Below are 24,225 nucleotides of genomic sequence, written 5' to 3'. Positions count from 1 at the left end.
GACAGATAAGTGTTGGACTGTAGGACTGGTCACGTTGGGCGTAGCATCGGGGCTCGCGGCCTCCTGTTGTACTTACTTAAACTGCATGACTTTGCTGAACTCATTGAACCTGGTAATAATGCTGACGTCGATAAAAGGCTTGGGCTCTAAAACACAAAGCACATTCTGGGGTTAACGGAGAGAAATCCCACATCTAGCATTTGGCTAAACCAGGGGTGGCCAACTCCAGTCCTCAAGGGCCACCAACCAGTCAGGTACTAGGGATATCCCTGCTTCAGCACAGGTGGCTCAATCAGTGGCTCAGTCGAAGACTGAGTGCTGAAGTGCTGAAGTGCTGAAGCAGGGATATCCCCAATACCTGGCTGGTTGGTGGCTCGAGGGTTGGAGTTAGTCATCATGACTAAGCCACCTGTGCTGAAGCAGGGATATCCTGAACCCCTGACCAGTTGGTGGCCCTTGAGGACTGGAGTTGCCCATCCCTGCGCTAAACCATAAGTTTCCAGTACACAGATTTACAATGTTACCCTAAAAACACGTGTTCTCGGATTTTCAAAATAAAAAAAAGAAAAAGAAAAACACAGAAGGAAATGGAACATTTTCACGCTTTCCCAAAATCCCACTGTACAGGACTTCTCCCAATGCATAAGTACTCTCCAAACAGCAGCGCTGTGTATAACGATGCAGAGTATCTCAATGCCATTCTAATGTCACGCCTCAACTTCTCCACCTTCGCAGCCAAACGGTTACACAAAGCGGATGAGAAAGTTGGCTAGTGCTAGTGAAATGTTGGGGTCCCCTCTTTCTGTACCTGAGTCCAAAGCTATGGATTTGGGAGGGGCGACGGGATGGAACACGGCAGGAAACATGGAACCAGGAAGCTGGTTATCCACCTGAAAAGCAGTGTGCGCATTACCAATTATTACACATTACCGTGGTCATGTTAAGCACTTACTGAGCTCCATCTTCAGACATCTTATTTCACCTGCGTACGCTTCTTTATATATTGACAGTTATGCGCCAAACTGATCACTTCACAGATCGGTCAGCAATTGAATCTCCTGCCCTTTACCACCTGCCTTATATCACAGTTCCCCAGGGCAGGTCGTGGGGAGCGCAGGTCAAATAGAAGAATATAAAAGAAAACACAGGTCTCAGAGCAGACCGGGAAAGGAAGGACACCGGTACAGTGCTGCCGATCATCCGCCCGCCTGAGAGAGACGCAGAAAGCACAGAGAGGAGCGTGAGAGCGCCGCCTGTCCCGTTTCATGCTTTATTGATTTGACACCATGTGCGTGTGACATTTGTATTCTTGTTCTATTGATCAAATACTTTACAGTCTGCACTATTGGCCCTTCACCTTTCACTTGCAAAGGTCCTCTCTCCTAAAGACAGCAAAGGTCCTCTCTCCTAAAGACAGCAAAGGTCCTCTCTCCTCAGGGGTTACAGGACCAATCCCATAGCCACGGATTTGGGACACGTGTAAAAGAATAGGGAATATGCGCGTATATCCCAGTGGAGTTACATACACATTCTAAAATAGGATACAGGCATATTGCACTATTGCGTGTGCTCTTATATTCCTATATATAGACCTGCGCTCACCCCGACCTGGAAATCTGCTATACGGGATTGAAAACGCAATCCACCGAGGGCTTAGAGCTGCAATCAGCGGCTGCCGGTTATATGCCGATATTTGGTTTACAATATCATACACACTGCGCTGGGTGTGTTTTATTTGTCAACAAACACACAGATACCCAGTAAGCACATATAAACCCTCCAAATTACCACAAAATAACTATATATGTATATAAATTTCAAAAGGAGTGCTACTGGGCGTGGCACTGTATACAACACATATAAAAACACAAAGGGAGCCCAGAGCTACTTCCGATATGACAAAAATACACAGTGAAATACCTATATATATAGATCTTGAAAAAAGGGTCATTTAGTTTAACCCTTTGGCCAAAGCATTATAAGCCTGCGAGCCACTTTGTTTTTTGTAGTATACAGTGCCACGCTCAGTAGCACTCCTTTTGACACTTATATACATATACATATATATATATAATTAGTGGTAATTTGGGGTGGGGGGGGGGGTTATATGAGCTTACTGGGTATCTGTGTGTTTGTTGACTTTGTCCAGTTGGTCTCAGCTGTTTGAGGTTAGTAGCCCCTCCTCCCCAGGTTTTAAGCTCGCCCCTCCCCACTTTCCATATGTACAGGTCTTTTCATGCAGCTATTTGTGACAGATCCAATGCAGATCATTCTTCCTGTAATTATACAGGTAAATAAGAATTTGAATCAGTTAGTGTTAGGACCTGCGATATCTGGTCATGACTTGAAGTGGCTCACAGGCTTATAATGCTTTGGCCAAAGGGGTTAAACTGAATGACCCTTTTTCAAGATATCTATATCTATATCGATATATATATATATATACACACACACACACACACACACACACACACACAGACATTTCACTGTGTATTTTTGTCATATTGGAGGTAGCTCTGGGCTCCCTTTGTATTTTATTTTTTGTAGTATTTTATTTGTACCACATCTGTAGTTCACTATAAGTGTTCTAAGTGATTAAATATATTCACTACCAGTCACTTTAGAATTATTTCAATAGGTCAATTAGGACCTCCTTTCATTATAAGGATTTGCACTTGCACTCTATTGGGTACAAGCCCCATAGGAAACACTCGGTGTCCTTATATTACAGTTCATAATAAAGTCTCCTCCGTGTGACCCCCGTTTCCTGGGTACAGTACATCGGTTTAGACCAGCGCCGGTTTTATGGAGATGCAGAAATTCATACAGCCCCTTATTCTAATTATTACCCCTCCCCTTGTTGTTCCAAATCTCCCATCTCAACCTCTTCCAGATTTTGGCCTATGCTTTGGAAAATGCTGAGGAACGGATTGTACAAGGATTCAATGCTCCACGCGATGGATCACAGGCGCCTCTTGCATGCTTGCACTTTACCTGCAGCCAGTATAACTGAGCCCGTAAGCTCCTCTGGTGAGGAGACTGCTTGAACTCAACGTGGATGCCAGACAGGAAGTTTCTCCTGATGCTACACTTTACTGGCAGGAGCATTCCCATTGGGACCGTGCTGAAGGAGACCTACGCCGATAAGAGTTCAAAGTTAGTTTTATACGGCTAAAAGGCACAGTGCGGCACAGCAACATGCCACAGGCCCCTAAGCAGTGGAAGGGTTAGGACTCTATTACTTTGCCCACCTTAAATTTGCTGTCTATTTCAATCCATCCCAACTCCTTGGATGTAGCGTTGAGGTATGTCTTGTAGGCTTGTTCCAACTGCATTATCTGCTTCTGGTTGAAGGGTTTCCACTTCAGCTTTGGCATCATCTCCCAGACGACTCCAGAACTACGAGGCATAAAACCAACAGGCTTTCAGTGTCTGTCAGCATGACACTTCAGATTGTGTTAGGGACAATTAGCTCAGTGAGCACTTCCACCGGCCTAGAACTTCCACTTACAGAAGAAAGACCCCAAAGACTGCCACAGGTGGCCAACTCCAGTCCTCAAGGGCCACCAACGGGCCAGGTGTTGGGGATATCGCTGCTTCAGCACAGGTGGCTGAGCCACCTGTGCTGAAGCAGCGATATCCCCAACATCTGGCCCGTTCGTGGCCCTCGAGGACTGGAGTCAGCCATCGGTGGATTATGTCAACCACTGACCGTAATTAGAGCTTCTGATCCCTGCTGCCTTACTCTCTCCCGTAAGAAAGACGACTGCGGAGATGGAATTATATTTGGTGAAAGACAACCCCGCATAATTAACTTTGCAAATCAGTCTAAGGACTCTGCTGGGCTTCTATTTTCTTGGGGGACGGCTGTATTCTCTACTTTCTGATACAGTGCGGAGTGCTCACTCCGTCACTCTTACCACATTACCAGTATATATCGAATTCACTGCAGGCACGTGCGAGTACCTGGTGATACCAATGTAGGAGATTTCTTGCTGGGTCTCATTGTTGATGAGAGAGAGGCCCAGGCTGTGGATGGACACGTTGATTTCCTGATCCGGCTGCTCCATCTCCTCGGCCTGACGGGCTTTGGACACCAAGGCCACATCTTCCGTGAACAGCAGAACCCTCTGGCGCCCGTCCAGGAACGACACCCAGTGGATCTGTATGTTCTGGTTGTATGCAAACTGCCCGCATTCATCCTGCCAAGGAATACACTGCAGTGTGAGGAGCAGTTTCCCACCGGGACCTGTCTTTGCACGGGGGAGGGGGGATACTCGTGTGCTATAACCCCGCCTCTGCCAGAGGAGCTAAGCAACGTGGTACAGGCCACCTCTTGCAGTGAAGGTTTAACCATCTCTATACCAAAATTAATATATAGATGTGGCACACGTGTGAGACGACCTAACTATGGAATCGCAACATAGGTTTTCAATATATAATTACTCTGGCTCGGTATGTGATCTTTCCTGACATGCGTATCCTACCAAGACACCCAATGGTCCCTGCCGCACCCAATCAGGAGTTTTCAAGTGCACAAACATTTTCAGAAAAGTGCCTGTAACTACGTACAGGCATACCCCGCATTAACGTACGCAATGGGACTGGAGCATGTATGTAAAGCGAAAATGTACTTAAAGTGAAGCACTCCTTTTCCCCACTTATTGATGCATGTACTGTACTGCAATCGTCATACACGTGCATAACTGATGTAAATAACGTATTTGTAACAGGCCTTATATTCTCCCCGCTTGCGCGCAGCTTCGGTACAGGTAGGGAGCCGGTATTGCTGTTCAAGACGTGCTGACAGGCGCATGCGTGAGCTGCCGTTTGCCTATTGAGCGAGATGTACTTACTCGCGAGTGTACTTAAAGTGAGTGTACTTAAACCGGGGTATGCCTGTAACGTGTTCTATTCATTGGCAGATTTGGTCAGGGTTCATTAAAGCTGCAGACCAAGAAATATCCTACGTGTTTAAAAAAAAAAAAAAAATCAGTTCTGTACTATGAGAAAATACTTGTAGCGTTTGTTTTATTTTATTAAACAACTTTTAATGCATTCTAATTTAACAAGCATTTCTCGTTTCTGTAGCAACCATTTACAAAGTCACACCCCCTTCCTCTTCTGAAACAGGCTCTGGCACACCCCTTTTTGAGCCCTGCCCTCTCTCTAGCAGTGCACCAATTGTATTTAGTGACTGCCGGGTCACATGATCTTCCCCACAGAACTTTGCATCTTGGGTCCTCTTCTGCTGCACTGACACAGATACTTGCATTTTACGTAGTGCATATTTTGCCGGGAGAAAGGTTCTTTCCAAGAAGAACGTTATTAAGAGTTTTTATTTATTTCTAAAGCACCAACATTAACTGTAGCGCGGCCTGAACATATATGTAATTTCTGGTCTTGTCGGCACACATGCAACTTCTACAAATACTCTTGTTACGATAAAACATTCCTTTGTGTGCCTGAGAAGCCTCTATTCTGCATAATCTAAGATTCAAGAGCCTCGGCTGCAAAATGGAGGCAAAAACTCCATTGCTGCCAGTGGGATGCCTTTTCCTTGAGGTTTTAGCCACTTATTTTGCCTCAAAGGTGCAGCCCAGGGGCTTCTGGCGATTCTTACCGCCCCCTCTGCCTCGGCAAATGTACGCACCTTCAGCAGGTTGTGCTCCCCCGCAGTTTGGGAGCATCTCCACATCAGCGTTTTGTTCCCCGTGGGATCAGCCCACGCAAAATAACGCGCCTCCCCCGGGCGGAGTTCCCACTCAGCTTGTGTCCCGCTGTGTGGGGCAAAAGCAAGTTAAAGTGATCCACAAAGTGTCACAACACAGTCCGTGGCGTGTACAAGAACGTGTGTCTGCCCTTTCCACGGGACAAGGCAATGGGATTAGTATTAGATGAGGTTGATAAGACACGTCCCTCGAGTCCATATATGTTACATTTAGAGGACAGATAGTCAATATAAATACAAATATAGGAAGAGTAAGAGGAAGCAAACACAAAAGCCCAGTGTAACATCATCCACTGATATCTCATAAGGGGAAAAAGAAATTCCTTCCTGACTCCAAATATTGGCAATTAGATTACCCCCTGGATCAACATCCTTCCCATGTATACTTATTTGGTATATTCCTGTATACCTTTCCTTTCTAACAAGAAATCCAACTTTTTTTTTTTTTAACAAATCTATTGTATTTGCCATCACAGTCTCCGTGGGTAATGAATCCCACATTTTAACTGCCCTTACTGTAAAGAACCCTTTCCTTTGTTGCTGGTGAAATCTCCTTTCCTCCAACCTTAAGGGATGCCCCCCGAGTCCTTTGTACTGCCCGTGGGAGGAATAGTTCTTTGGAAAGTGCCTTGTACTGTCCCCGAATATATTTGTATATAGTTATCATATCCCCTCTTAGACGCCTCTTTTCTAATGTAAATAAATCTAATTTAGCTAGTCTCTACTCAGATTTTCCACCCCCTTTATTAATTTGGTGGCTCTTCTCTGTACTTTTTCAAGTTCCATAACATCTTTTTATGGAGTGGTGACCAAAACTGTATTCCTTATTCAACGTGTCGTCTTACCAAGGATTTATACAGTGGCAAAATAATGCTTGCTTTCTTGTTGTATGCAAGATAAGATCTAATTTGGCTTTGCAGCTACAGCCAGACATTGGGCACTACAGTATTGTTAAACCTGCTGTCCCCAATCACTCTTAAATCCTTCTCCAATGATGGACCTAATTTTGCCCTATTTCATTTATACAGATTCCCAGCAAGCTCAAACTCCCACTCCCACCACATCATGAATATATATTTATGTCAACCAGAGAGCTACTGAGCATGGCAATGGTATATAACAAGAGACAGGGGTGCCCAATGCTACATCCAATTGACAAAACATATACTGTATGATGAAAAGTATAAAGTTAAATACTTCAATAATAATATTAATATTAAATACTTGGTTATTTGGTTAACCCTTTGGCCAAAGGCGTCATAAGCCTGCATTCCAACGTCAAGGTATAACCAAAAGAATGCAGGTCCTACACTACACTGTGAACCCTTCCTTTTACCTCTGTGAGAGGGGAAGACCCATTATGGGTCCTGTTCCTGCAGCAAATGAAATGACCTTCCAAGTTAAAAAGGTGAGGAGGAGGAGTGAGCTCTGGGGGGAGGAGTGAGCTCTGGGGGGAGGAGTGAGCTCTGGGGGGAGGAGTGAGCTCTGGGGGGAGCTGCCACAGCCTCCAATTGACTGCTAGCAGTCAGACATAGGTTAACACAGATTCCCAGCACGCTATATATTTATAAGTAGCCTGTTAAATCTTCCTTCCCAAATACATAAACTTACATTTATATGTATTAAACCTCATCTTCCATTTACCTACCCAAGTTTCCAATCGATCCAAGTCCTTCTGGAGAGAAATTACATCCTGCTCTGAGTCTACTATCTTACACAATTTAGTGTCATCAGCAAAGATGGAGACTTTGCTCTCTATGCCAACCTCAAGGTCATTAATAAACAAGTTATAAAGCAGGGGTCCCTGTATCAATTCTTGAGGTACTCTACTCACAACTTTAACCCAACCTGAAAGGGTTCAATTTATGACAACCGCTGTTGTCTGTCCTTCAACCAGTTTTCAATCCAGTTTCAAATATTTTTACCCAGTACAATTTGCTTTATTTTGTTCACTAACCTCATGTGGAACCGTATCAAAAGCCTTTGCAAAATCTAAGTAGACCACATCAACTGCATTACCCTGGTCTAAATTCCCTTTACCTCCTAAAAAAAAAAAACTACTGCTGCGGCACAGTTTATTCGAGCATTTGCCCGTTCTGTGCCGCAGCAGTAGCCTGGCGCGCGCCCGAGTGTGACGGGCGCGCGCCGAAGCAGCGGAAGAGCGCCCTCCGATCGGGGCGCTCTCCCTACCGCTGCCGGGTCCCCCGGAACCCCCTGCCGCTGTCCCGCGATCGCGGGACACCAGGGCTCCCTCGGGGAGCCCCTGGACACGCGTGCAGGGGGCGCACGCTCCCGATGACGCGTGACCGCGCGTCTATGACGCGCGGCACGCCGAGGGGCGGCCACTAGCAAGCCGGGAGATTTCCCGGCTTGCGGTACCGACCACACTTCAATAAAGTGTGTCGGTAGTGTAATAAGGTTAGTTTGGCATGATCTATCCTTCATAAATCCATGCTGACTATTACTAATAATTTTGTTTTCCATTAGGTATTCCTGAATATCATCCCATACTAAACCTTCAAGTAGTTTCCCTACTATTGAAGTCAGGATTACAGGTCTGTAATTTCCCGGTTGTGATCTAGCTCCCTTTTTAAATATATGCACCACATCTGCTTTACGCCAATCTTGTGGTACTGAGCCTGTGGAAATGGAGTCCTTGACTATTTAATATAACGGTTTGGCTATTTCTGAACTTGTCTCCTTAAGAACTCTTGGATTTATGCCATCGGCCAGGTGCCTTATTTACTTTAATTTATCACGCCACCTTCTTCCTTGGTTAACAAAATGTTGGTTAATATAGAGGTTGTGGCTTCCTCCTGTTGCAGTATCTGTGCAATGATCTCCTTCTTAATAAATAGAGAGGGAAATAATTTATTTCATACCTTCGCCTTCTCCTTATCTCCAATAATCTGCCAGCCCATCTCACAATGAAAGGGTCTTATATTTTCTTTTCTCATTTTTTTGTTATTAAGGTACTTGAAGAACTTTTTAGGGTTGACCTTACTTTTCATTGCAATTCTTCCTTCATTTGACATTTTTGCTAATTTGATTGCTCTTTTCGCAATTTTTGTTACATTCCTTATAATTCTGATACGATGCCTCCGTCCCTTCTAACTTTAAGAACCTAAACGCCTTCCTCTTCTTGTCCATTTCCTCCCCTACCTGTTTATTTGGCCACACTGGTTTAGACTGGTTTCTTTTATATGTATTATCCAAGGGTATACACTTACTAGTGTACTAACCTAACAATGTTTTAAAGACTGTCCCTTTATCTTCCATATTTTTCCCTGCAAGAACTTCTTCCCAATTTATACCTTGTAGATTATTCCCCAGTTTACAAAGTTCTGTCTTTCTAAAATTAAGTCTTTGTTGAACCCATACATGTATATTTGTCACCGTTTCCCAAATGTTCCCAGACTTGAATATTTGTTATTACTTCTACACTGTTTGATATGACCTAATTCAGTACTGCCCCTCTCCTGGTTAGTTATTCAATAAATTGGGTCATGTAACTGTCTTTTAAGCCGCCCCCCCCCCCCCCCCCCAGGAAAAAAAAAACGGTTTCCTTTAGTTGCACTGCTAATCTCAATGCTCCAGTCGATGTCTGGATAATTATGCAAACCTGACCTAGTTTTGATGCCTTCACCATTTGTAAAAGTATTTTGGTTTCCTCAATCTCACAGATATTTGATGGTTTATTGCTTAATCGCCGGAGCTCATGCGCCAGCATTATAATGATGGAACCTACCTCTGGTTGTACGTCAGGCAGGCCCGAGGTGTCTGGTTTATGATTAGCGCTGGAGCAGCACCCTCGTAGTAATCCGAGAATTTAATGACTATCGAGTGGTCAGAGATGCTGACATCTACCATCAGTCCTGTGTTCTGTGAGCGAGAGAGAAAGTGCCACAGCGGTCATCTCTGCTAAACTAAAGACAATGATATCGACACCCAAGTATGACCCTTTCTGTGCCCCCTTCCCGTCTCACCATGCTCTCTAGGCTTAGCAGAGTGCCATTGTCCTGCTTGTTGAAAAAAAAGGGCTTGGACAACCCTTCGCAGCCGACCACTCTGACGCACAGCTTCCCGGACATGTTCTCCGGCCAAAACGGGACACACTGAGGTGGAAGAGAAAAAGCGCGCCGCACCGTGAGGCAGAATGATGGGCGTCGGGAAAGCCAGCCGCCAGCAGGGTGAGGAGCAGAAGATGTGGGACAAAAGGCAGTGACCAGAAGCAGTGATTGGTTGAAGGAGCGGCTAAGCGAGTCAAGGTACTGACTCAAAAGTGGAGCCTGGTTCAATTCCTTCTGTCGGCTCCTTATGACCTTGGGAAAGTCACTTTATCTCCGTGTGTCTCTGGCACTAAATAAGTAGATTGTAAACTCTACAGGGCAGTATCTGTGTCTGTAACGTTCCTATGTGATGCTCACCGCCCGCTATGCTGTCATTGTGACGCGAGTCCCACTGGGAGACAGGCGCTATGTGAAATAAAGTTAACTTAATGTGATTTGTGAACGGCGCTAACACACCAATAAGTGAATAAAGTGCAGTATACTTTAAATAAGTGAAAAAGGTGATCTCTAATAAATTTCTCAACCTTCCAGGAATATGTATAGATTCCTTTACGAGCTTGTCCAGGGTAGGAAGGGAGCGACGATATCAGGGATACACCAAAAAAATAAAAAACATATAAATAGTGCAATATATCAAGACCGCTTGGATAGCAGGAAAACTTGGCTCTTTAGAAATGCCTACTTACAGCAGGTCAGATAAAAAACAGCATTTTCTACACCACTGGTAGAGATGGGTCTTAATCTTCTAAACCAGGACAGGTTTTCAGCAGGGAGTATACTCAGATCCGCTCTCAGACAGGAGATAGTGTATGATGAATGTCATGCAAAACAAAGGCAGACCATGGTACAGATCGATATAAAATATGTATTGGAAAAAACAATAAAAACATAGGAATCGTACTCACAATAAGTACATTAGACATGTACACATAACGTTTTCTTTGAGGCAGGGAGGTGCCGGACCCGTGTGGTACAACTCAGCTGCTCTTCACCACTACTCGCATCAGACCGTGTGGAAGCTGGCGTCTGACGTCACATCCGGTACGGCGGTGACGACGTCCGGTCCGGTCGAGGAACTTTGGGGGCGGGCAGTGAGGGAACTCGGCACTTCGGGAGCCTTCAGTTCAAAGGCAGCTGCAACTGTGACTGGCTCTACGCGTTTCGCTGTCAATGACAACTTCCTCAGGAGCACAAATGAATATCCCTAGTGGGTTCTTACACAATATATATAGGGTGTACCCTTAATTAGTTCAATCAATCAATTATATACACACCGGTTCTCCGAATTTTAACGGACATAACTCAGTGGCCAAAAATGACGCAAACATGGTTTTATTTATTATATTTATAAAAAACTTAATATTCAAAAATAAAAATGTATAAAAAGATATACATAAAATAAGACAATACTTCTAAGATCATGTATCTCATGATAAAACGGGAGAGAAAAAAGAAGAATGAAAGTGTGTATTAGTATTAGCACAGTTAAAATAATAAATACAAACACAATCTGCTAATAAAATAATTTAAAAAACTTAAATAAACAGATATCTCAGTATATAAAAGAAATAAAACAGGAACCTTATCCTATTGGAGTGGTCATAGTAAGGAGACCAATCTGAGCAAGGATGGTCATACAAGAAAAGGTGCCAATTCAAAGTCAGCATTGAGACCATTGGGTATTAAGGTGTTAAGTCTGTGTATCCAATACATCTCACGCTTACTCAGATCTATATCCCTATTACGGCCCCTCCAATGTTGCAACACATTTTCTATGACAGTAAATTTTAAACCCTTAATATTTGAATTATGACACTTGGCAAAATGTTTAGAAACACTATGTGTCAGTATGCCTCTTCTAATATTACTTAGGTGTTCTAGAATACGTGTTCGGATTGCTCTTTTTGTTTTTCCCACGTATTGTAGTCCACACGGGCACTCTAATAAGTATATAACATATTCTGTATAGCAGTTAGTATATTGTTTAATTTGAAAATTTTCTTTACTCTTATTACACACAAAATTCTTTTATCTGTTTGTTTGTGTTCGCATGCCTTGCATGTTGAACAACCAAAAAAACCCACAATGTTTTGAAACAAACCTTTATTTTTTATATTTATTTTTTTCATAGCGCTGGGAGCAACAATGTTTTTTAAATTTGGGGCTTTTTTAAAGATTATTTTAGGATGTTCTGGAAGAGAGCTATGTAGAATTGGGTCTCGTTTTAAAACATGCCAGTGCTTTCGAATGATTTTTGTAATATTATTAGATTCTTTATTAAAAGTAGTCAGAAAAGCTGTGTCGAATTGATTTTTGTTATTTTTTATTAGTGTTGCATCTTTGGGTTCCAAGAGATCTTCTCTATTTAATGTTTTAGCTTTATTAAATGCTATATCTAGAACATCTTGCTTGTAATTTTTTTGAATAAAACGTGACTCAAGTGTTTTACACTGTTCCTTAAAGACTGTTTCTTCTGTACAATTTCTCCGCATTCTTCTATATTGGCTGTAGGGCACATTATCAATCCACTGATGGTGATGGCAACTAGAACGTAGGATGTAGTTGTTGCTATCTACATTTTTGAAATAAGATTTTGTTTTGAGATGCCCCTCTTCAACATATATTACTAGATCTAAGTAATTTATAGATGTTTTACTTGTATTTGAAGTGAATTTTAGGTTCATCGTATTATTGTTTAGATCCGCAATATATTGATCTAGGTCAGCTTGTTCACCTTGCCAAATCATAATGATATCATCAATGTAGCGCCGCCATAGGACAACACCCCCCCCCCAGCATGCCATTGGGCCAGATGTTATTTTCCTCCCAAAAACCCATAAAAAGGTTTGCATAACTGGGGGCGAATCTTGTTCCCATGGCGGTGCCACATTTCTGAATATAAAAAGTGTCCTCAAATAGGAAATAATTTTTGTCCAAAATAAATGCTATACTATCCAGGATAAATTCTGCCTGTGAAGCATGTAAATCTGTATCATTATCTAAGTAATATTTTACAGCTTCACATCCTAGTTTATGTACAATGGATGTATACAAAGAAGATACGTCTATAGTTGTTAGAATATAGTCTTCTTTCCATATAACTTTGTCTAATATGTGGAGGTCTTCAGTGGTGTCTTTTAGATAAGATTTGAGGGTCTTAACGTAACCTTGTAAGAAGGAGTCGATGTAAGCAGATAGGTTTGCAGTGAGGGAGTTGATACCGGAGATGATTGGTCTTCCGGGAGGGTTTTCTAAACACTTGTGGATTTTTGGTAAAATATAGAAAATAGGAATTTGTGATGTTTTGTTACATAAGAATTTATACTCTTGTTCTGTTAATATACATAATTTTTTTCCTTTATCCAATAGTATTTCTAATTCTTCTGTAAATTGTTTTGTGGGGTTTTTCTTCAAAATAGCATAGGTAAGTGGGTCTCCTAGTAGACGATTAGCTTCTTTTAAATAGTCTTCTCTATTCATGATAACAACTCCCCCTCCCTTATCTGCTTGTTTTATAATGATGTTAGTATTCTCTGTTATCTCATCCAGTTCTAATTTTTCTTCTTTGGTTGTATTGTTTCTAGTTTTAGATTTAGAAGACTCTCTCAAAACTTGGGAGACCCCAAATTCATTTACCCCACTCCTAGAGATAGAAGAGAGAATCTATCAGCCCAAAGGGGAAAGAAGCAAAGAGGGAAACGGGGGAGAGGAAAGAAAAAAGAAAGAGTAAAACAGCCAACTCTGAAAGAGAATAAAAGTATTTTTAATCTAAGTTCAACTACACTTTCTACATCACAATTAAATGTGATTTCCAAAGGCTTATCCTTTGCGCCGACTACAGGGCCAAATAATTTTGAGCTCTTTTTAGATGCCAACAAGTATCTCAGAAAACTTACCATTAAACGGTTCTTTTTAAGTAAAGACGCTGACTCAAGACTAATTAATCTGAATCCACCTGTTCCCAAAGAACCAGAAAAATTTAAGCACACTACTCTTAGAAATAAGTCTACTTTCTACCCGACATACTATAAGGGAAATTATCTGGAAGTATTTTACAATTTAATTGTAAAAGATTTTGAGGACTTAACCAAAAAGAATAAATCTAAAACTAGAAACAATACAACCAAAGAAGAAAAATTAGCACTGGATGAGATAACAGAGAATACTAACATCATTATAAAACAAGCAGATAAGGGAGGGGGAGTTGTTATCATGAATAGAGAAGACTATTTAAAAGAAGCTTACGTCTACTAGGAGACCCACTTACCTATGCTATTTTGAAGAAAACCCCCACAAAACAATTTACAGAAGAATTAGAAATACTATTGGATAAAGGAAAAAATTTAGGTATATTAACAGAACAAGAGTATAAATTCTTATGTAACAAAACATCACAAATTCCTATTTTCTATATATTACCAAAAATCCACAAGTGTTTAGAAAACCCTCCCGGAAGACCAATCATCTCCGGTATCAACTCCCTCACTGCAAACCTATCTGCTTACATCGACTCCTTCTTACAAGGTTACGTTAAGACCCTCAAATCTTATCTAAAAGACACCTCTGAAGTACTCCAAATATTAGACAAAGTTATATGGAAAGAAGACTATATTCTAACAACTTTAGACGTATCTTCTTTGTATACATCCATTGTACATAAGCTAGGATGTGAAGCTGTAAAATATTACTTAGATAATGATACAGATTTACATGCTTCACAGGCAGAATTTATCCTGGATAGTATAGCATTTATTTTGGACAAAAATTATTTCCTATTTGAGGACACTTTTTATATTCAGAAATGTGGCACCGCCATGGGAACAAGATTCGCCCCCAGTTATGCAAACCTTTTTATGGGTTTTTGGGAGGAAAATAACATCTGGCCCAATGGCATGCTGGGGGGGGGGGTGTTGTCCTATGGCGGCGCTACATTGATGATATCATTATGATTTGGCAAGGTGAACAAGCTGACCTAGATCAATATATTGCGGATCTAAACAATAATACGATGAACCTAAAATTCACTTCAAATACAAGTAAAACATCTATAAATTACTTAGATCTAGTAATATATGTTGAAGAGGGACATCTCAAAACAAAATCTTATTTCAAAAATGTAGATAGCAACAACTACATCCTACGTTCTAGTTGCCATCACCATCAGTGGATGGATAATGTGCCCTACAGCCAATATAGAAGAATGCGGAGAAATTGTACAGAAGAAACAGTCTTTAAGGAACAGTGTAAAACACTTGAGTCACGTTTTATTCAAAAAAATTACAAGCAAGATGTTCTAGATATAGCATTTAATAAAGCTAAAACATTAAATAGAGAAGATCTCTTGGAACCCAAAGATGCAACACTAATAAAAAATAACAAAAATCAATTCGACACAGCTTTTCTGACTACTTTTAATAAAGAATCTAATAATATTACAAAAATCATTCGAAAGCACTGGCATGTTTTAAAACGAGACCCTATTCTACACAACTCTCTTCCAGAACATCCTAAAATAATCTTTAAAAAAGCCCCAAATTTAAAAAACATTGTTGCTCCCAGCGCTATGAAAAAAATAAATATAAAAAATAAAGGTTTGTTTCAAAACATTGTGTTTTTTTTTGGTTGTTCAACATGCAAGGCATGCGAATACAAACAAACAGATAAAAGAATTTTGTGTGTAATAAGAGTAAAGAAAATTTTCAAATTAAACAATATACTAACTGCTATACAGAATAGATGAAAAAATGGAGATTGCTTCCGAGGTTCACAGCACCTTCACTCAGCTGAGTGAAGGTGCTGTGAACCTCGGAAGCAAGCTCCATTTTTTTCATCTGTGATGTCATATCCGGTTGGGGCACGCAGACGCCAGCAAGCAGAATCCCAGCACACAGAGCCTCCAGGATCAAGCTTGCAGCCGCAAACAGGAACGGCTTTCAAGGGACCTCCAGGATCAAGCTTGCAGCCGCAAACAGGAACGGCTTTCAAGGGACCTCCACGCGATACACAGGGGAGACAGGTGAGGATATATTGGTAGCCGGGCCGTGATTTACTTGGGGGCGCCCCCTTGGGAGGTGTCCCCTTGTACCTCTAACCGGTTTTCCAGTACCCCACTCCCCTTGTTAGTATCGGAGATACCCATATATTGCCTTATTACCTGCATCACCTATATACCGGCGTCAAACCTTCTTTCCTAAACACACTCCATAGTGCCTGGTAGTGGCCTCGATAATTGGGGTTACCCTATTTTTTCCATTTGCTATACAGAATATGTTATATACTTATTAGAGTGCCCGTGTGGACTACAATACGTGGGAAAAACAAAAAGAGCAATCCGAACACGTATTCTAGAACACCTAAGTAATATTAGAAGAGGCATACTGACACATAGTGTTTCTAAACATTTCGCCAAGTGTCATAATTCAAATATTAAGGGTTTAAAATTTACTGTCATAGAAAATGTGTTGCAACATTGGAGGGGCCGTAATAGGGATATAGATCTGAGTAAGCGTGAGATGTATTGGATACACAGACTTAACACCTTAATACCCAATGGTCTCAATGCTGACTTTGAATTGGCACCTTTTCTTGTATGACCATCCTTGCTCAGATTGGTCTCCTTACTATGACCACTCCAATAGGATAAGGTTCCTGTTTTATTTCTTTTATATACTGAGATATCTGTTTATTTAAGTTTTTTAAATTATTTTATTAGCAGATTGTGTTTGTATTTATTATTTTAACTGTGCTAATACTAATACACACTTTCATTCTTCTTTTTTCTCTCCCGTTTTATCATGAGATACATGATCTTAGAAGTATTGTCTTATTTTATATATATCTTTTTATACATTTTTATTTTTGAATATTAAGTTTTTTATAAATATAATAAATAAAACCATGTTTGCGTCGTTTTTGGCCACTGAGTTATGTCCGTTAAAATTCGGAGAACCGGTGTGTATATAATTGATTGATTGAACTAATTAAGGGTACACCCTATATATATTGTGTAAGAACCCACTAGGGATATTCATTTGTGCTCCTGAGGAAGTTGTCATTGACAGCGAAACGCGTAGAGCCAGTCACAGTTGCAGCTGCCTTTGAACTGAAGGCTCCCGAAGTGCCGAGTACCCTCACTGCCCGCCCCCAAAGCTCCTCGACCGGACCGGACGTCGTCACCGCCGTACCGGATGTGACGTCAGACACCAGCTTCCACACGGTCTGATGCGAGTAGTGGTGAAGAGCAGCTGAGTTGTACCACACGGGTTCGGCACCTCCCTGCCTCAAAGAAAACGTTATGTGTACATGTCTAATGTACTTATTGTGAGTACGATTCCTATGTTTTTATTGTTTTTTCCAATACATATTTTATATCGATCTGTACCATGGTCTGCCTTTGTTTTGCATGACATTCATCATACACTATCTCCTGTCTGAGAGCGGATCTGAGTATACTCCCTGCTGAAAACCTGTCCTGGTTTAGAAGATTAAGACCCATCTCTACCAGTGGTGTAGAAAATGCTGTTTTTTATCTGACCTGCTGTAAGTAGGCATTTCTAAAGAGCCAAGTTTTCCTGCTATCCAAGCGGTCTTGATATATTGCACTATTATATGTTTTTTATTTTTTTGGTGTATCCCTGATATCGTCGCTCCCTTCCTACCCTGGACAAGCTATGTGAAATAAAGTCATGACATTGTAACACTGCCGGGACACTGGCTCGGGGTGGAACATTAAGTGGTAGGAATCTCCGGCTGTAACGGTAATTAACGTACTTGTTTTATATGGTAAACTTTGCCGTTATTTCAATGACTAGTGGAAGGGCGGGGACATGGAATAAACACGGCCCAGGGGTGTGAGGGGGGACCCCGAAACAGTCTGGGGGCCAAAATGTAGGGCATTGAAGCAAACCCAACCATGTACCTTCTGCGGAGACCTTCCCACCGATGTATAACCTGAGCGGGCGCGTTTCTGGTGGGACGCCATATATAGATATTTAATCCCATTGGTAGAAAAAGCGCCATATGAAATAAAGTAATTACTATGTAAATGGTTCTAGAGAGATGTCAACGAGAGAGAGGGAATCTACAGGAATCAAGTAAATCCCCATGTAACTTCAATCCCCTCCATACAAATTAATTCCTTGCCCTGGAATGAGGTCACAAATCATATGCATTCCTCAACACTTCTTTGCTAATTGGTCATTAGCAGTGTGCGCTATTAATGTGTTCACTCGAGCAGTGAGACGTAACCGTTGATACTTGGAAGTGTGAATCATACAATTCTCACTGTGCTTCCGTTCCTGACCACTAGATGGCGAGCTCCTGGGGTTATTATTTTACAGAGCTCTGTATAGAAATGAATGCGTTGGAATGAGCACCCATGGATTCCTCCCGGGAGCCTGGACATGCTTTCTGACGCGGTCTCCGTACCTCGGAGGAGGAGATGTAATGCCATTTCTTGGTCGGCATAGAGCCGTCCGCTGCGATCTCCCCGACCTCCAGTTCCAGCTCACACTTGTTCACCAGAGTGTAGAACGGAGTCAGCGTGACGATGCGGCTCAGGTTAAAGCTGCTCATTGTAATGTTCACTCCAACCTGGCAAAACAGGGACAAACATGTCACGGACACTGCAGCGAGACACGGGGCCCTGCTTACTCAACGGGGCCAAGACACGGCCTTGAATGGGCCATGAGTGGTCTTCCAGTGTCTAAGTACATATGGGCCACCGTCTTACTTGGATAGAAAGAAGTACTACGATAGATAATTATACTTTATATATGTTGCCTTTTCCGTCTTATTCTCGTATTAAGCTCACCAGATACTCCATTTTACCGGCGGGGCATTTCACGCATCCGTAACTCCCGACTGTATCCATCGAGAACCCGGGGGACCACAGGCTTGTGGAGATACACAGCTGGATCTGTGCAGGGAAGAAAGCAGTCATTCTGAAGCCGGGCGGCCAACGCCAGTCCTAAAGGGTCACTAACAGGCCAGGTATTAGGGATATCCCTGCTTCAGCCATTGACCAACTCCAGTCCTCAAGGGCCACCAACAGGTCAGGTTTGAAAGATATCCCAGCTTCAGCACAGGAAGCTCAATCAGTGGCTCTGTCTTCGACTGTCTTCGGTGGCCCTTAAGGACTGGAGTTGGCCACGCCTGTTCCAAGGCATGAAAGGACATTCCACGACAGAACCTTCACTCTACCCAACAGCGGAGAGAGGGCCATTAAAAGCTGTGCGACTGCAGAGAAGTCCGAGGTTCTCCTCCACACCCAACAAAGGTGTCCCCGACACAGGCATCCAAAACAAATATTACATTTAAAAGCAGAATAAGACAACGTTTTGGGGATAACCCCTTCACCAGACTTTGCCATGTGATGCTGAGCAGCGGGGCACTGCTTCTCTCCCTACCGACACCACTGAACTTGTTCCTGCAAAGGCGATCGAGACATTGGTTGGGCGAGTGCAGAAGTTCCTGCAAGGCTTGGACTTGAATGCAGGAGAATGAGGCCCCTTTGTAACCCTTTTGCTTCAAGAGGGTCATCAGCGCATTGCGCGTCAAGAGAGGACATCCCTTATTATACAGAATAAGAAAGATACTGGAACCGCCATCACAGAGAAAGCTTAGCATTGACGCTAAAACCCAACGGTATTGCAGATCCCAGAAAAGCGGGTTGGGACATTTATTCGTGGACGTCCCGCCGCGTCTAACTCCCTGCCGTTGTTTAGCTGCAGGGGGATCCCACTGTCGCCGTCCGCTTCAACGAGAAGGTAAGTTTTAGGGTAGGGGGTAAGTTTTAGGGTAGGGGGTAAGTTTTAGGGTAGGGGGTAAGTTTTAGGGTAGGGTGGTTTAGTAGCTTTAGCGGTTAGGGTAGGGGATTTTAGGGTAGGGGCTTCAGGTTTCGAGGGCAGGGGCTTCAGGTTTCGAGGGTAGGGGATACGGTTTTGAGAGTAGGGGGTTACGGTTTTGAGAGTAGGGGGTTACGGTTTTGAGAGTAGGGGGTTACGGTTTTGAGAGTAGGGGGTTACGGTTTTGAGAGTAGGGGGTTACGGTTTTGAGGGTATGGGGTTATGGTTTTGAGGGTAGGGGGTTACGGTTTTGAGGGTAGGGGGCAGCGTTTGTATTGGGGGTTAAGATTAGGGGGTTTTAGTGTAAGCGGTAAGGACTTCCCTTAGAAGAGTTGCGGACGGCGGTCGAATGTCCCGGTGGCGAGGTGAGCAGCGGCTAAACACCGACGGTTAGTTGGTTGCGGCAAAACGGCCGCCTCCAAATGTCCTAGACCGCCCATACACTGCCTTTATAAGGCCGCGGTTCGCTGCCAGACGTACCTTGTTATTGCTGAAGATGTTTTTCCTCTTGAACGCGAAGAGGATAACGTCCCTGTAGTCGGCTGGGTGCTTCACGTGGATGTCCTCAGCCCGGTACTGCAGGACACGCGACGTCTTGTTGATGATCCAGTACGGGCTGAACACGGACAGCACCATGCGGTTCCCCACGCGGCGCACATGCAGGGAGAGGTCCACCGTCATCAGGTCTGAGGAGTCGGCGGTGAAGCAGACGGGGAAGAATTCGGGGAGGCCCTCGTGCACCCGGAAGTGCCCGTTCCAGTTCCTGCCCTGGTACTTGATCAGGACGAGCTCCATGATCTCGCCACCGATTCGGGAGTTCAAGACTTCAGAGGAGCTCCCCTCTGCCAGCTCATGGGCTTCTGCTGTCCCCTGAAATGCAACGAGAGCAAAGACCAATTAGATGTCAGGAAGATACAAGGTCCCAAATTGAGCAGATACTTGTAACACTGGGGACACGTCGCTGATAAAGAAACTCCGCCTGACATAGGAACTTTATATTAATATCCCCGTGTATTCAACCCCCCGTCCTGCTGTCACCTAAGGGTCCCCATCACCGGCAGAGCCAGGAATAACCTCACAGGAGGTGACAGCCGGACAGCAGAGAGACGCAGAACACAGAACATGGCGGCACACATAGGGACCCGTGACGTCCATCACAGGAGGTGACAGCCGGACAGCAGAGAGACGCAGGACACAGAACATGGCGGCACACACAGGGACCCGTGACGTCCATCACAGGAGGTGACAGCCGGACAGCAGAGAGACGCAGAACACAGAACATGGCGGCACACACAGGGACCCGCGACGTCCATCACAGGAGGTGACAGCCGGACAGCAGAGAGACGCAGAACACAGAACATGGCGGCACACACAGGGACCCGTGACGTCCATCACAGGAGGTGACAGCCGGACAGCAGAGAGACGCAGGACACAGAACATGGCAGCACACACAGGGACCCGCAACGTCCATCACAGGAGGTGACAGCCGGACAGCAGAGAGATGCAGGACACAGAACATGGCGGCACACAGAGAGACCCATGGTGCGTCCATCACTTGGGAGGGTTTAGCTTCATTACTTACTGTATTATACATTTGTTCCTTTTTTGGTACATTAAACACACAGTTGATACCTTTCAATGTTTGCACTCAACCCAGATTTTCTTGGGGGAGATCTAAACTAGAATATGCGAACCCGGAGCTGGGTGGCTGCCCAAAATTAGACAAATCACAGGGCAGAGTCCGTCTTTTGCCATAGCAACAGCCTCATGCCTGGAGGGTCCCGAGTGGCCCAGTCTGCGGTCTCTGGTATGATGGACATCCTCCCCAAGTATTGTCCACAAGATCCAGTCCCCGATTTCTAATTCTGGCCCCAGCATATTCTGGTTCACAATAGTCCCGGGAAATAGAGGTTTGGAAAACGAAGGTTGGGAAAAAATATCATAAGATGGACTTGGGTAGGAAATGCTTTGAACCATGCACAGAACGTCCGACTGCTACGGACACATTAAACATGCCCTCTCTAACACAGTATTACCACACAGCTTAGGGTCCCTAACAGCCGAGTGAAGCCTGGTTACAGTACCTCCAGCAGGTATCTGATCGAGTAGGGTAGAAGGTTCCTGATGGTCAGTGAGGGGAACAGGTGGATGATGTACGCTGGATCCCAGTCCTTCTCCCCGTGGCTTGCGATGAAGTTGATCTGGTCAGGCACCGCTGTGCAGTTGACCACCAGGGGCAGGAAGCTGACCTCGGAGGCTGGACACTGCAGTGTGCACCTCACCTCGCTGCTCCTGTGCAGCATCTCCTTCCACGTGATGTAGCTGGTGGACACTTTGAACTGACCCTCCAGCACACCCGCTGGCTTTAGGAACAGCTGGCACCTGATGGTGTGCAGACACAAAATGAGTTGCAGGGTTCTCTGGCAGCCAACATGTTAAGCTTGGCGTGCGACTAACGCCATTACTTGTTTAGGAGGAGACTAAACCCCAAGAGTAATGGACTCCTGAAAAGGAGCATCCTAGATAGTTACGCACAGCGTTACGCACGTTAATCTGTTTAGAGTATTTAAGTCGGTCTATCTAGGCTGTGTAACATCTTAAGTGTCACATGTAAGTGTCTGGAATTAGAAGTGAAGAATACAAGAAGATCTGTCCTCAACCACCCGGCAACTGTAAGAACTTCACTTTCTGCTCTGACAATTTGTACACATCTATAGACTCAGTATCTAAGCTGCTGCTTAATCTTCAGTGCTACACTGCCCTCCCAGGCCTGATATAACGCCTTCTCTTCCAACCCCTACTCCTCCAATACACGGGAACTCTATCCTCCTGCCTCTCTCCCGGCCTCTCATTATGCCCTCCCAGGCCTGATGTAACACCTTCTCTTCCAACCCCTACTCCTCCAATACCCGGGAACTCTCTCCTCCTCTCTCTCTCCCGGCCTCTCATTTTGCCTTCCCCGTTTGCTGTTTTCTCACTCATTTGTAAACTTCTCTCCTCAACAACTTCCCCACTCCCCTCCTATTCACATTTCTTCATTGCAGCTCCCCTCCACCAATGTTTATGCCCATACACTGCACCTCTATTTACACACCCCTTTCCCAACAACTTTCTACACCCCTCAATAAAAGCACCCCCACAAATCCTTTACTCGCCTCCTCTCTCTCTACTTCTTGCAGCTGGGGATCTCTCTCCTAATCCTGCACCCAGACATATACACGCCTGCTCTCGCCCACGCCTCCCTGACACCTCTTCCCCTGCTAATGGTGTTAACCCATCTAATGTAATACCGGCCAACCTTAAAACTCACATCGCAAAGGAAGCCTCCCAACAGCCGGCACTCCCGGCTCCTGTCCCACACAGCCACTCCAACCACCCATTGTGCCCAAGCACAGCCATGTCCTGCACGTATTCCCTCACCTGCTGTATCTGCAAGTCTCCCAACGCACCACTTAGATTGCAAGCTCTCCGGGGCAGGGATTTCCTTTCCTATTGTCTGACTTTGCTGCCCTTATTGTGTTATTATAATTCCCTGTGCTGTATTGTCTTTGTGAAGCGCCGAGTACACTGTTGGCGCTATATAAATCAAGCTATACATACAAACAGTAGATGGGGTTGAAAAAAGACATGTGTAGATCAGGTTCAACCTATGCTAAATTTAGACGACAGATACTTTATCCTATATCTATACTTACTTATTGATCCAGAGGAAGGCAAACACAAAACCCCAGTGTCCTGTCATCCAATGATATCTCATTACGGAAAAATAAATTCCTCCTTGACTCCAAGAATTGGCAATCGGATTAATCCCTGGATCAACATCCTTCCCATGTATACTTATTTGGTATATCCCTGTATACCTTTCCTTTCTAAAAAGATGTCCAACCTTTTTTTTGAACAAATCTATTGTATCTGCCATCACAGTCTCCATGGGTAATGAATGTAATTATTGTAACTGCAATGAACAGTATGCATTGCTCAGCATAGCACACCCTGCTCTCAAACCCAAGTCTTTTCCCACCCCCCTACAACCCTATTAGGACAAGCTTTGTGGCCGGACCAATCTCCACCCTAACATCTCCCCTCCCCCTCGCCCCCCCAAACCTTAATGGGATCAGCTGTCTGACTGGGACAAGCTCCATCCTACAATGTGCAGCCACCGCAGCTTCTTGTTTCAACACTGTCCCTCATTCTCGATAGAGTGTAAGCTCTCAGGATCAGGGCCCTCAACCCCTCTCTCTCTTTGTGCACGTCTGTCCTCACCTGTATGTAACCGGTTATGTAATATAAATAACTGTACCGATCCAGAAGCAGCTGGTGCAAAGGTACCTGTAAGAATCCAGGGGTACGTGGAACTCCTCGTCTTGTTTGGCCACCCCGATAGGCTCCAGCAGTTTGGCGTTTGCCACAAACTTATAGATGGTAAACGGGACGGAGAAATGGTTCTTGATCTGAAAGACGCACACGTTCTCGGGTAATATCGCAGAGCGGCGGTGCGCGGGTAATATCGCAGAGCGGCGCTGCGCGGGTAATATCGCAGAGCGGCGGTGCGCGGGTAATATCGCAGAGCGGCGCTGCG

At 44.1% G+C, this 24,225-nt stretch overlaps 1 protein-coding gene across 2 annotated transcripts in view; it reads right to left on the bottom strand.

Moving 5' to 3' along the window:
- The window catches only part of VPS13C (vacuolar protein sorting 13 homolog C), a 91,055-nt gene that overhangs the window by 29,927 nt on the left and 36,903 nt on the right, over nt 1-24,225 (bottom strand). For both annotated transcript variants that reach the window (XM_075576102.1, XM_075576103.1), the window contains exons 25-37: nt 23,976-24,097; nt 21,731-22,028; nt 20,127-20,516; nt 18,614-18,718; nt 18,229-18,393; nt 9,718-9,846; nt 9,480-9,613; nt 5,654-5,780; nt 3,967-4,202; nt 3,252-3,399; nt 2,995-3,135; nt 809-890; nt 77-146 (exon numbers count right to left, since the gene is read on the bottom strand). In XM_075576102.1, the coding sequence (XP_075432217.1) occupies nt 77-146; nt 809-890; nt 2,995-3,135; nt 3,252-3,399; nt 3,967-4,202; nt 5,654-5,780; nt 9,480-9,613; nt 9,718-9,846; nt 18,229-18,393; nt 18,614-18,718; nt 20,127-20,516; nt 21,731-22,028; nt 23,976-24,097 (2,147 nt within the window). The remainder of the gene's footprint in view (nt 1-76; nt 147-808; nt 891-2,994; nt 3,136-3,251; nt 3,400-3,966; nt 4,203-5,653; nt 5,781-9,479; nt 9,614-9,717; nt 9,847-18,228; nt 18,394-18,613; nt 18,719-20,126; nt 20,517-21,730; nt 22,029-23,975; nt 24,098-24,225) is intronic.

The sequence above is a fragment of the Ascaphus truei genome, chromosome 18 (assembly GCF_040206685.1).
Source record: "Ascaphus truei isolate aAscTru1 chromosome 18, aAscTru1.hap1, whole genome shotgun sequence".
Taxonomy (NCBI): domain Eukaryota; kingdom Metazoa; phylum Chordata; class Amphibia; order Anura; family Ascaphidae; genus Ascaphus; species Ascaphus truei.
Note: the sequence above shows the minus strand (reverse complement) of the source record. Positions and strands in the feature narration are given on the sequence as shown.